We start from the raw sequence: 12,149 nt of genomic DNA on the forward strand, positions 1-12,149 counted from the left end.
TCTGTCTAGGGAAGCCACAACAATCCGTGTTTTCCTGAAACAAATATTTCCTCATCGGAGGAGTCATTACAAACAACTTCACAAAGTTCATCTGAAGTTCAGCTGATCCTCATTCTGTCCATTGTCCATCTGTCAGCTGTTGATTCCTGTCCACCTCAAAAGTCTTAGTCCGAGCCTGTCAGGAGGGACGGTACAGTATGTCGGGTAGTCAAAGTCTGTCACTAATGGAATGGACGGTGCTGTGGGGTAGTCCAAGTCTGTCACTAATGGAATGGACGGTGTGTGTAAGCCAGTGTCGTGTTTCATATGCCGCACTTGAGCACTTCGGGCACTATGGTGCACTAAAGACCTCAGTGCACTGTGTGAACTATGCACTAAACGTCAGTGCACTGACACAAGTGTGACATTTGAGGGTTACACTTTACTTGACGGCGGCGTTGTACGCCGTCATACGTAGGATATGATGTAAGGGTTAACGTTCGGCGAGAAGGTCGCTACCGTGGAATAGCAGCACGACAGAGAGAATCTTTAGACCCCGACGCGGAGCGGAGGGGTCTTGTTCTCTCTGAAGTGCTGCTATTCCACAAAGCGACCGACTCGCCGAAAGTTAACCCGCTTATTATATGGATATACTTAAATGATTCACACATGCGGGGACATTTCTTTAGACCTATTTAATGTTAAGATTGTTGCTGCGCAAAACAAAACAGTGCCGTTGTGGAACACCGCTAGGCAACAGCTAGGTAGGCTAGCCAGGACAACAGGTGTTGTCTATCACAGCAGCTGATTAGAGTGACAAAAGACCGGACCCCCTGCGGAGTGATATGAAACATTCGCTTTAGCCACTGACTTGTACAAGCCAGTGGCTTTAGCAGTGAACGTCTTGTTGCCATTGACAGCGGTAGCCAGGACAACGGGTGCTGTCTATCACAGCAGCTGATTAGAGTCTTGTTGAAAAGTCGCTTTAGCAGTGAAAAGTCTTGTTGCCATTGACAGCGGTCTGTTATAGACCAACCCGTCCGTTATCGAAAAATAACAGACGTCCGAACGTTGGGGAGCCCCGTTGAAATGAATGGAGCATTCGACAGATGACGTCACAACCATATAATAAAGTGTCATAATAGTGTCATGACAGAGTCATGAGCAAGTGATGTCATAATGTCAATGTCAAACTTTTTATGGTCACGAAAAGTTGACAAAAGTTGTTAGAGCTGTCTTTACCATAACTGAATGTCACTTAAAGGGACAGTTTGGTCAATTTCAACATGCAGTTGTATTGCTCACGCTACCCTTGACATGTCAGTACCTGGTGATGCCACATTTTTCGGCTCAGCCCTTTCCGAGATATGAGCAATTCTAATGGGGGCAGCGTTTGTTTACATTTTTAAAAAATGAAACATAGGCCAACTCCAAATATTTTCCCAAAAGGTAATGCTGTTTGCTAGTTGTCTGCTGATGTTTTATAACCTTTTGGATGTTTTTGGGAATAAATAAAAATGTTTTTTTGAAATGTAAACAAAGAGCTGCCCCCATTACAATGACCAGGATCTCGGAAACGGCGGAAGAAGAAGAAAAAAAAAATCTCAGGAACTGACAAGTCCAAGGTAGTGTGAGCATTACAACTGCATGTTGAAATTGACCAAACTGTCCCTTTAAGGACAGTATACAATGATTCTGACATTGACATAATGTTTATGACACGTCCAAGACTGCCTTACGACACTCATGACACTGTTAGGAGACATGCCACACGTATTACGCCGGCGTCAAGTAAAGTGTATCCCATTTGAGACACAACAGGGCTCCTCCCCACAGCTGGCCGGGCTGGTTTCTGATAGGCTGAGGGTGCTACAGCTGGTCTGTGATAGGCCGAGGGTCCTACGGCTGGTTTCTGATAGGCTGAGGGTGCTACAGCTGGTTTCTGACAGGCTGAGGGTGCTACAGCTGGTCTGTGATAGGCTGGGGCTCCTACAGCTGGTCTGACTGGTACTCCGACACCTCGGAGAAGGTTTCTGATTGGCTGAGAGGAGGCTCCTGGTCGTCGGTGCAGACGATCTGGAAGCGGTAGTGGCGGAACTCGATGGCGAAGGAGGAGAGGAAGAGGAGGAAGAACATGACGAGGGCCCACTGGGTACGCGCCGCGTGGGTGTGGAGACGCTGAGACATCAGGAGGAAGTCTGGAGACGAGAGGCAAGTTAAGGAAACGCACACTGTGAGTGCGTCGTAATATGTGACCTTGCCTCCTCCACTTGCGCTTGTCTCCTCGTCCCCTCCTCCGTGGAGAAAACGATAAAGTTTCCCAGCGGTCAGCCTAGCCACAACAACTTTTGAGGGACTGTTTTTCATTCACCATCCCAATTGCAAATGAGAAAAAGACTTTACAATTGAGCTTTTGCAAGATATTGAAATATAATGCTGTTGTCAGTGATGTCATCATGACGAGAAGCAAGTGGAGGAGGCAAGTGGAGGAGGCAAGGTCACATATTGGGAAACACACACTGTGACACTATGGCCCTACTGCGGCACAAATGGTAGGGCACTCGTTTGCTATGCGACCGACCCGGGTTCTATTCCCGGCTCGGCTCCTTTGCCCCGAGCTTTGCCTTTGACCCTTCTCCGTGTCTCTCTCCCCACTCGCTTCCTGTCATAACCTTCACTATCCTGTCAAATAGAGGCGAAAAAGTCCAATATATATATATATATATAAAACAAAAAAGGAACACACACCACAACAATCATGGCAGGGCAGACAGAAACTCAGCAGCGGGTGGATTCATGATGGTGGCAGCACTATGAAATCACAATGCATTCTGGGTACTAAATTCTAAATTCTAATTCTGGAATGCAGATTAATGGCTGCTGCTGCATGCACCATTACGAATGTCCCCACCGTTTATCAGGATACTGTACTTCAAATGACTTGTGGATGACAGCAATTTTATATGTGTATTCTCTTGAATATTTCCGTGTTAATGACACCATATTTGTGTTACCTCATATGAAGTCTTAATATTCGCTTGAATAAAATTTAAAATTGCTCCAGGGACTGTAACCAATACCCTGTACTGTAAATAGCTGTAAGTCGCTTTGGATAAAAGCGTAAGCTAAGTGTAATGTAACAATTACAGCACAACTGTGTATTATTAGGAATAATGATGCATTACTATTAACGATGTTTCTATTGAGATTATAAATAATGATGTTCATTTGAAGGATACAGAGCATCATGCAGATGGTGATGGCTGCGGACAGGAGGAATCGTGGGATAGCGATACGGCGGCCCTCGCTACGGGGGGTCAGCCTGAGCGTGATGAGGGACTGCACCCAACAGAACAGCGTCCCCAGGCCAAAGGTCATCATGGTCCCAACGTTATGGAGCTCCTCGTCATTAGACAGCTGGGGGGAGAGAGAGAGGGAGGGAGAGAGAGTGTGTGTGTCTTTGTGTGTCTCTGTGTGCGTGATTAGATTAGATTAATAAAACCACTTCTTTTATTAACAGATTGATGTACAAAAAAGGAGACAATCTGCACACTTTAAGTCTTTTTGTGCAAAGCTTTACTGGAATTGCAAGCTTTCAGTGCTAGACCCTTCATCAGGCAGAGTGCATACAGACAGCGCTTGTGGCACCTGCACTTCATTAAAGGCACCTGCAATCAGTGGTGCAGCACTCTGAGTCAGTAGAGCATTCTGGGAAATGTAGTGAAAGACAAAAATGAAACATACATGGCCCTGGGCAATTGCTAGACTTTGCTCAATGCAAAAAACACGTATGGACTAGAATGCATAGAGTCTAATCTACTCTACCTGGAAGTTGCCGACGAGCGTCATGCCAAAGCAGGCGAGGGACATCACCACCAGACTGGCGGAGTTTATCCAGGGCACCAGGATACGCGGCTTCAACTGCAGATAACGCAACACACCCAGGATGAAGCCTGCAGAGAAGACAGGAAGCAGAAACTACCATTTTTGTAGTTCAATAGCAGTGTTTTAGAATGGTGTTCAATGGGAGAAAAGACTACAAACATGGCTACAAGAGGTAAAGAGACAATTTTGTAGTTCAATAGCAGTGTTTTAGAATGTTACATTACAAAAGACGTAAAGAAGAAATCTCACAATGTGGGAAAAAATGTGTGCAAGGCAAGGTGAGGCCATTTTAATTGTATAGCGCATTTCATATACAAATGTAATTCAATGTGCTTTACAAAAAAATATTTTTAAAAAACAAAAAAAAGAGGAGGAATTTTAGTAGTAAAGGAGTGGAATTGTAGTGGTAACGGGTGGAATTGTAGTAGTGACGGGTTGGAATTGGGAAAGCAACTCACCCCCGATGGCAGCCATGTTCATGACCTGGCTGAAGACGCAGCTGGCCGGAGGGGCATCACCTGCAAGACTGAGAGAGAGGTGCAGAAAATATGGATGTAAAATGTTGATCAATTAAAAAGATGAACTGCAATTAAAGGGGCACTAGGTAGGATGACGTCATTTGCACGGTGCCCGTGGCATGCCTGTCTCAAAATCTACACCATAATGAAAAATGCTGTTCAAATAAACTCGCTGTGAGACTGTTTTTCAAATAAAGTGTTTCCACGACACTCCCTCCATTCAAAAACACCAGGAAGAGCACTAAACTGTATTACTGTGTGTGTGTGTGTGTATGTGTGTGTGTGTGTGTGTGTGTGTGTGTGTGTGTGTGTGTGTGTGTGCCTGAGAGAGAGAGAGAGAGAGAGTGTGTACGTACGTTGGCCTACCTGATGTATGGAGGATACTTGTGGTCCGCCCCCCTATGGGAAAGAAAGAACAGATATAATGTAAGGCTCACACCCACAGGGGTGTCAAACTCAAATTGATTGAGGCCAACATCGAAATCTGGATATTTAAAAATTAGCTAAAGTTGTACATGCTTGCACTTAAATTTCACACACACTCTTTCAAACGGGCCTGCACATATTGAGTTGCATTATAATGTGAGCTGTTTCATTGGCCTCCTGGGATCATTCATATTCCTGTGACACACCAAATTTCATGTTCATACACTCTACAGTAATGTCTTCATGTTGGCTGTAACAAGTTATGATGGTGGTGAAAACGCATTTCCCTTTGAGGACTATAAAGCGTATCTATCTACCGATCTAATGGTGTGTGTGGGCCATCTGTAATACACATTTGAAATTGCAGGCCAAATTAAATTACTCCACGGGCCAAATTTGGCCCCCAGGCCTGAGTCTGATATCCCTAGGTTACGGCGACCATGTGGTAAAGAAGACAACACTGAAGTGTAGATATGGAGGATGATAATCACTTACGTGTACTCAGAAGTGAGAGGTGTGATTTTCTCATCCTCCACTGCGATGAAATACCTGAAAGCAAAACAGGAGATGAACAAATGCATTACTGTTCCTTATAGGCCTAAAAATACACAGTTATACCGCAATCATTAGGCCTACGTCACATTACATTACTTTACAAAACATAACACTTTGGTTTTGTCCAAAGCAACTTAAAAGTGATTTTCAACACAAAAGCATTATAAATTCGCTTTTACTGGAATGACAATGACCAACTTGCAGTGCATTACAAAAGGCCCTGTGTGGTGTCATGGTAGTGTAGTACTCTGGTAGTTAAAATTGCAATGACTATTACAGCCTGGTGGCACGGCATAGGCTACATTAGGCATGAGGCTACATAATTAATAAAAACGTACACAACCCAGAGGCCTGCAGCAGTTAACAGAGAGAACAGGATGGGGAAGAATGCCCAGGGACTGTACTTCCGCATCTTTCCTCCGGTGTGTGCGTGGACCCCGAGTGTAGCCCTCTCCGAGTGTCGCCCTGCAGTACAAACACATGAGACACCACATCATGTTGGAACTTCAGCACCATTCCATTTCAGCACCACACACGCGCGGAAAGCAACGGGCCCCCTCAAACACCGGGGTCACGAGCGGTCAGCTACAGCGAAGCCAACAGTAGCCAAGTCTGCGGCGGAGGGAAACAAACATCTCGTGAATTCAATCAGTTGCACATCTCGTGGACATGTCGTCTTATCTTGACTAGGCTACGTCACCCCGCTCTAAGTTTGTGGTAGCAACTTTATCACGCACATCAAACGCTTGTGGTAGCCTCGGTGGACGGCGATAACTTCAGGATCTCAACTGCTTTACCTCGCCTAGACGGTTAAAATTAAAACTAAAGCTGAATTGTTTGCAGGATTTTGTTTACTGTTTAACCAAATATCTTTGAAATGAAGCGAAGAGTTTTGGAATTTAGGACCGCAATATTTCCAATGGTTCGGCAGAATTGAAGCAGACGGAGTGACAAGCTGAATGAACCTGAACGACATCATGCTTCTAAATCTTCAGTAGGCCTATAGACAACAAACCCGGTTTCTATAGTTGTAAATTGAAGTTCTTCTATCTTAATCATAAGTTTGTAGCCTTACCCCCGCCTCATCGTGACTCACTGGGCTGGGTTATGGAAGACCAAATAAAACTGCGTCAACAGGAGGAAGCGCACCACCACAATCCATTTAAATCTGCATAGCGATACGTGTCGTATATGGTAGGCTATTATGTTACAAAACAAAGCGACATAAAAAGAGGAAGCGTCTCCTTCTTTAGCCAGTGAATAGGCTTATTATGTCTTTTCTGAAGGCTAATGAAGCGCACGGCGCAACACCACTTCGTACGTTCATGTTTACAGACGCATTAGCCTACAGTCAGCTATGGCAATAAGCTTACCTTACTTCCTTAGTGTGTGCGCCTCCTGACTATGAAGACCGCGGCTTCATGTTGTATTGACAGTTTCAGTCCCATTACCCATAGCCTACGGCTCGCAGATCCACCTGGTAAACATTATAAACACCAATGTGTCATAATGTGACAGGAAGCAAAATCAGACAATGCTCCTGTCCCACCGGAGAGAAGGGAAACCCTAATGACAGCACAGCAGTCTGTTGTGGAACTACAAGCGGAAAGAGGATCCGTGCTAGGCTAAAATATCAGCTCCTGCCCTGTAGCCTAGTAGCCTACGTATAAGATACGCCTCCGTCGACCTCAAAGGCATGGCTCTGCTAGCAGGACAACACCGCACAGGGTTGATACAATCAGGGCCACTGCAAAGGTTTTGGGTGCCCTAAGCATAACTGGTCAGGAGGCTCCCCTCATAATATAATACTAATACTAATACTAATATTAATACTAATACTAATAATAATAATAATAATAATAATAATAAAAGTAATAATATGCCTAATAATAATAATAATAATAATAATAATAATAATAATAATGTGATAACTAATAAATATATGTTTTCTAATGTAGACTAATTCAATATTGTTTCATGGTGTATTTTAGTCAATCTCAATTGAAGAGGCTCCAATTTTGGGGGCAAAGTGGTTAGTGCCCCAAGCATTGATTGGTACCCTAAGCTCTACTTATGTCTGCTGCGGATACAACTTCGACCCACTTCCTCCCTGTCATGATCCACCACAGACAGGGTGGTAAACTGGAAACTCTTGTTTGTTTGTTTTTTTCTCCAATGCTTGACTTGACTGAGCATCATGCATGCTATCCTCCAAGCTGTAGAGCTTTAGGCCTATAGACCCGTTCAGAGTCGACGTCCTCATGAATGCGTGCGCATCGTTGACTCAAACACACCAGAGATATTGTAAGGATATTACGAGAGACTCCACTTTTCTGGGTGGTACTGCACTCTAGGGGGAGTGCAGACTCCATTCAGAAAGAACGGGCTGCTGCGCTTAGAGCCGTATCTCAACAGCGGCCACTAGGAGAACAGCAGGCATGGGTAAAATCGGGAGTGGTGATTCTGCATGTAATACTGGGTGACAGTGCAGACACTAAAGAGAGAAAAACTGCCGTTCTGAAGCGTGTACGTTGATAAAAAATAGAGATTCCGAAAAGTACACTTGTTATGCTATTTTGAGAGGGAAGAGGCTGTTCCAGAAGCATAGGAGATGTTTGTTGTTACAAGACATTAAACTACTGACTGGACTGATGACATCGCCAGGAATACCCGTGTCCGTGGTGCCCACTAGAGCGTGGCTCGGGCCGTTTTTTTCTGTCCGAGCCCGGCCCTCAGCCGACAGAAAAGTGATCAACCCCGACCCGAGCCCGAGACTAATTAAAATGTTTGTGTCCGAACCCGTCCGAAGCCCGAGACCATTGTAATAACAACAGAACCTGTGCGCAAGCAATATTTTCTATGTGGCCTCCTTCATACTCAAAATAGCACGTGATAAATAGCCAGGATAGGCAACTAGGATGAGGCAATTTGCTATAATTTAGTTACGCACGCATAGTAAGTATAAACACACGCATACATGTGACAGCGCACCTTATGTTTCTTTCGGTTAGACCAGAGATGTTGGGTGCTGTGATCAAATGCATGGGAGGGGCGTGAGAGGATAAGAAAGGCGAAAACTAACGAATACGGTTTGGATGCAGTCAGCGCGGCTATGGACGCATTTGTTACGTTACTGTTAGTGCAAATAAATCCCCGCGAGCCGGTGAAGATGCCACTCCTTGTCGTTAAGAAGGATGGGCTATAAGTTCACCCCGAAGAACAGTAGCCTGTTCGGCCCTCCAAGAGAATGTCATTTCCCTGATGTCCATGCGGTCAATATAAAATCAGGAAAGGTTGCACGCGCATAGTTACAACTGTAGGCTACAGTAAAAGTGACAAGAATTAAGAACCTACGTGAAGGACATGAAATGTCACAGCGGACAAAGTAGTAACAGGAAACCTCTTCGCCCCTACCTTGGCAACTCCACGTAGCGTGTGCGTCTTCTTTAATCCATATTATGCTCCTTGCTACCCCTTGCTGGAAATGTAGGCCCCCTAATCCTTGGCGAGCAATGTAGTGACAAACTTCATCATTTTATGTTCAACATTTAAGACAGCACCGAAGGCATGCTAAAACATGGCCTACACTAGGCCTACAACAAAAGACCACGCGTTCACTGACAACTGTATTTGGCGCTTATTAAGAAAGCAAGTTGACTCGGCATTCCTGCTCGGCTGACTGGGAGTGAGCGTCCATGTTGCCACTGGTAACTGGCGCGTGCATACAGCCAATAATAATCACTCGCACGAGTAGCCTACCAACATTTTCATTTATGCATATTCAATTACTAATTTTTTAATCACAAAACTGCCGTTTGCATGAACTGAAACGTTTCCTCTGATTGCTTACAATTTACACAATGTCTGTTTGGTTCAAGCCCGAGCCCGACCCGAGTCCGACAGATAATCTATTTTTTTTGTCCGAGTCCGGCCCGGCCCGTCGGGTTCCGACCCGGCCCGTCGGGCTTCGGTCGGGTTGCCATGCTCTGGTGCCCACTGCATATCTGGGGTTCGCATGAGCATCTGTTATGTTATTTCGGAAAAAAACACCTGTCGAGTCTCGGTACAAGTGAACGGAGCATGGGCTGTTTTGAGGCAGCGGTGCACACGCAGCCAAATTACTTCATACCTGTTTACAAACTCTAAAGGGGTCTATTGGTATTGCACTGTGTAGGATTGTGGCCAGAATAGGTATTGCACTGTGTAGGATGGTGGCCAGTGGAGGTACTGCTCATTGAATCTGTGCCGTCTACACAGTACAGTACAGTACTTCCGAATTTGATCTTTTCATGAATATTTACTTCATAATGAAATAAAGTATGACCAAAGCACAGTGAGTTTTGCTGCTAACAAAAATATTATTATTATTATTATCATTATTATTATTATTATTATTATTATTATTATTATTATTATTAGCCTACTATTATTATTAATAATAGTAGTAGTAGTAGTAGTATTTTATATTTGTGTTGTCATGAGTTACTGGACCCTACTCTAGTCTATTTTGTGTTAATGTTTCATTTTCATTGTCGTCGAGTCTGTGTAGCTACAAAACAACAGACACGTCTAGTTTACTCCTTGTATTGAAGGCAGTTTGAACAATCTGTCCCTACAGTTGCGACGGAAACGGATAGCGCAGCTCTATAGCCTACCGATTCTCTCTCTCTCTCTCTCTCTCTCTCTCTCTCTCTCTCTCTCTCTCTCTCTCTCTCTCTCTCAGAAATGCTGAACCGCTGAGGCAATTTTGTTTCAATAAATGTTTTATGCATTTATCTGTATTTGAATGTACAATTTATAGTGCTGTTCATTTTGAAATTTCAGTTTGTTATTAATGTTAATGTTTCAGTTTGTTATTAATGTTAAAATTCACAAGACTTTAAGCCATTATTTTGGTAGTGTGCATATTCTAAATGAGCCATTTGGATATAGATGAATCTAGATTAATTTCATAATTGCAATGAGATTAATCTAGATTCAAAACAATAATCTATGCCCACCCTTAAAAAGACACAGCTTATGTTTATTTGTCTTATTGATTAATTATTTATTTATTTACATATTTTTTGTGCTGATCCGAGAAATGATCCGATCGGTGGCCTCTGCTCCGAGAAACGATCCAAACCGTTGCACCCCTAATTCACATGCACATACCCACACATATTTTTGTACTTGTGGTACTGTAAGGTGAAAAAAATGGGCTCTTAGAAATGCTGCATATTGTATTCAACTTCAGACCCCAATGGACTGTTACGTCAGGCAGATTTTATCCATCTTCAACATTTAACCTCTGTGAAATACATCATTCACACAAGATATCTGATATGCAAAATAACAGTAAAACAGTGTGTAAAATTCTGTCAGCCTGACTTGATAATAATAATAATAATAATAATATATGAATGAGTACATCAAACTGTTTGAGTAATATGGAAACATGATTTATTTCAGAAATCAAGGGCTAGGAGGACTAATCTGCCCTACAAAGACAAAGTACAGCTACTTTGTCAAAAATTAGTTTAGACTGAAAATGGTCTTCATACCTACTTTATCTTGTGACAAAGACTTAAGGTCCACATATGTCCAGTTTCAGAGATATTGTTATGACAAATTTGCTGCAATTTCAATATCCAACCTAATACCAAGATTTTCAAGAATTTGTTTTTTTCAGTTTCAATTTTGGCGCAGTTACTGCGCTTTGCCTTTGTGTGGCAGTAATGCCTTGGCCAACTAATCAGACTCAATGGCAGTAAAGCAAAGCAACAAACAAAACAGCTACGTATGTAGCTACGAGTCTACGGAAAAACACTCCGGAGTTATTACAGTTCATATAAGACCTCACTAATCCACATAATGCACTGGGCTTTAGTATGACAATGTAGAGCGGAGGTGGGTCTATATATTTCATGACAGGGTTTCCTGGTTATAACCGTGGACTGCTCGTGTTGCTGCTCATCAAGAGTGTTTTTGTTTTTTCCCCTTTAGAGACCGGCGGCCCACCATGTAGATGGGGCAGCTCATTGGTCCATCTTAAAGGGACACTGTGCAAAATGTTTAGTTGTTTATTTCCAGAATTCATGCTACCCATTCACTAATGTTACCTTTTTCATGAATACTTACCACCAACATCAAATTCTAAGTATTCATTATGACTGGAAAAAAAATATTTTTCATACATGAAAAGGGGATCTTCTCCATGGTCCGCCATTTTGAATTTCCCAAAATAGCCATTTTTAGCTGCAAAAATGACTCTACTTGGACCATACTAGAAAATATTTGTTTATTACTTAGTAAACTTTCATGTAAAGAACAAATTTGGCAATAGGCAGCCCAGTTTCAATGAGCAGCATAGTTGCAGTACCTTTTTTGACCATTTCCTGTACAGTGTACCTTTAAATACAGACAATGGACTGAGCCAATCATAATATTGTAGAAAAGCAGGGGGGTTTTGTGAGGGGCTGGTGTAAGCCAAACATGCCTGTTTTTCTTTTTATCCCAGACCAGCCCTGGGCCTATTTCACTCTAGGGTTTCCTGGTCATATCTGTGGGCCACTCGTGTTGCTGTTCATCATGAGTGATAACTGTACTCATATTACAGCAGAGTAGAGGCTTTCAAGTTTAACTGTAAAAGTGATGAATGCACTCACATTACACCTCCTCTGTCATTTAAATACAGATGCAGGACAACAGGCTTGTGCGTGTGTGTGTGTGTGTGTGTGTGTGTGTGTGTGTGTGTGTGTGTGTGTGTGTGTGCGTGTGCGTGTGTTTGTGTGTGTGTGTGTGTGT

The 12,149-nt window shown here is 43.2% G+C and overlaps 1 protein-coding gene across 1 annotated transcript; it reads right to left on the reverse strand.

Moving 5' to 3' along the window:
- Positions 1-1,613: 1,613 nt before the first annotated feature.
- On the reverse strand, positions 1,614-6,973 carry tmem150c (transmembrane protein 150C). The gene is made up of 8 exons (XM_063211375.1): positions 6,737-6,973; positions 5,702-5,828; positions 5,304-5,357; positions 4,749-4,781; positions 4,323-4,390; positions 3,805-3,932; positions 3,219-3,396; positions 1,614-2,177 (listed from the first exon to the last, which is right to left on the reverse strand). The coding sequence occupies exons 2-8, from the start codon at positions 5,773-5,775 to the stop codon at positions 1,969-1,971; spliced, it is 744 nt and encodes a 247-aa protein (XP_063067445.1). The 5' UTR covers positions 5,776-5,828; positions 6,737-6,973; the 3' UTR covers positions 1,614-1,968.
- Between the last annotated feature and the right edge of the window lie 5,176 nt (positions 6,974-12,149).

Source organism: Engraulis encrasicolus, chromosome 11, assembly GCF_034702125.1.
Source record: "Engraulis encrasicolus isolate BLACKSEA-1 chromosome 11, IST_EnEncr_1.0, whole genome shotgun sequence".
NCBI lineage: Eukaryota > Metazoa > Chordata > Actinopteri > Clupeiformes > Engraulidae > Engraulis > Engraulis encrasicolus.

What these genes read in the sequence shown, in the direction of transcription:
- tmem150c (XM_063211375.1), bottom strand. Translation starts at nt 5,775, where the DNA reads ATGCGGAAGTACAGTCCCTGGGCATTCTTCCCCATCCTGTTCTCTCTG. An exon ending in GAACATGGCTGCCATCGGGG is followed by an intron (nt 3,933 to 4,322) that starts GTGAGTTGCTTT and finishes TCTTCTCTGCAG; the next exon opens with GCTTCATCCTGGGTGTGTTG. An exon ending in CGCTCGTCGGCAACTTCCAG is followed by an intron (nt 3,397 to 3,804) that starts GTAGAGTAGATT and finishes CTCTCCCCCCAG; the next exon opens with CTGTCTAATGACGAGGAGCT.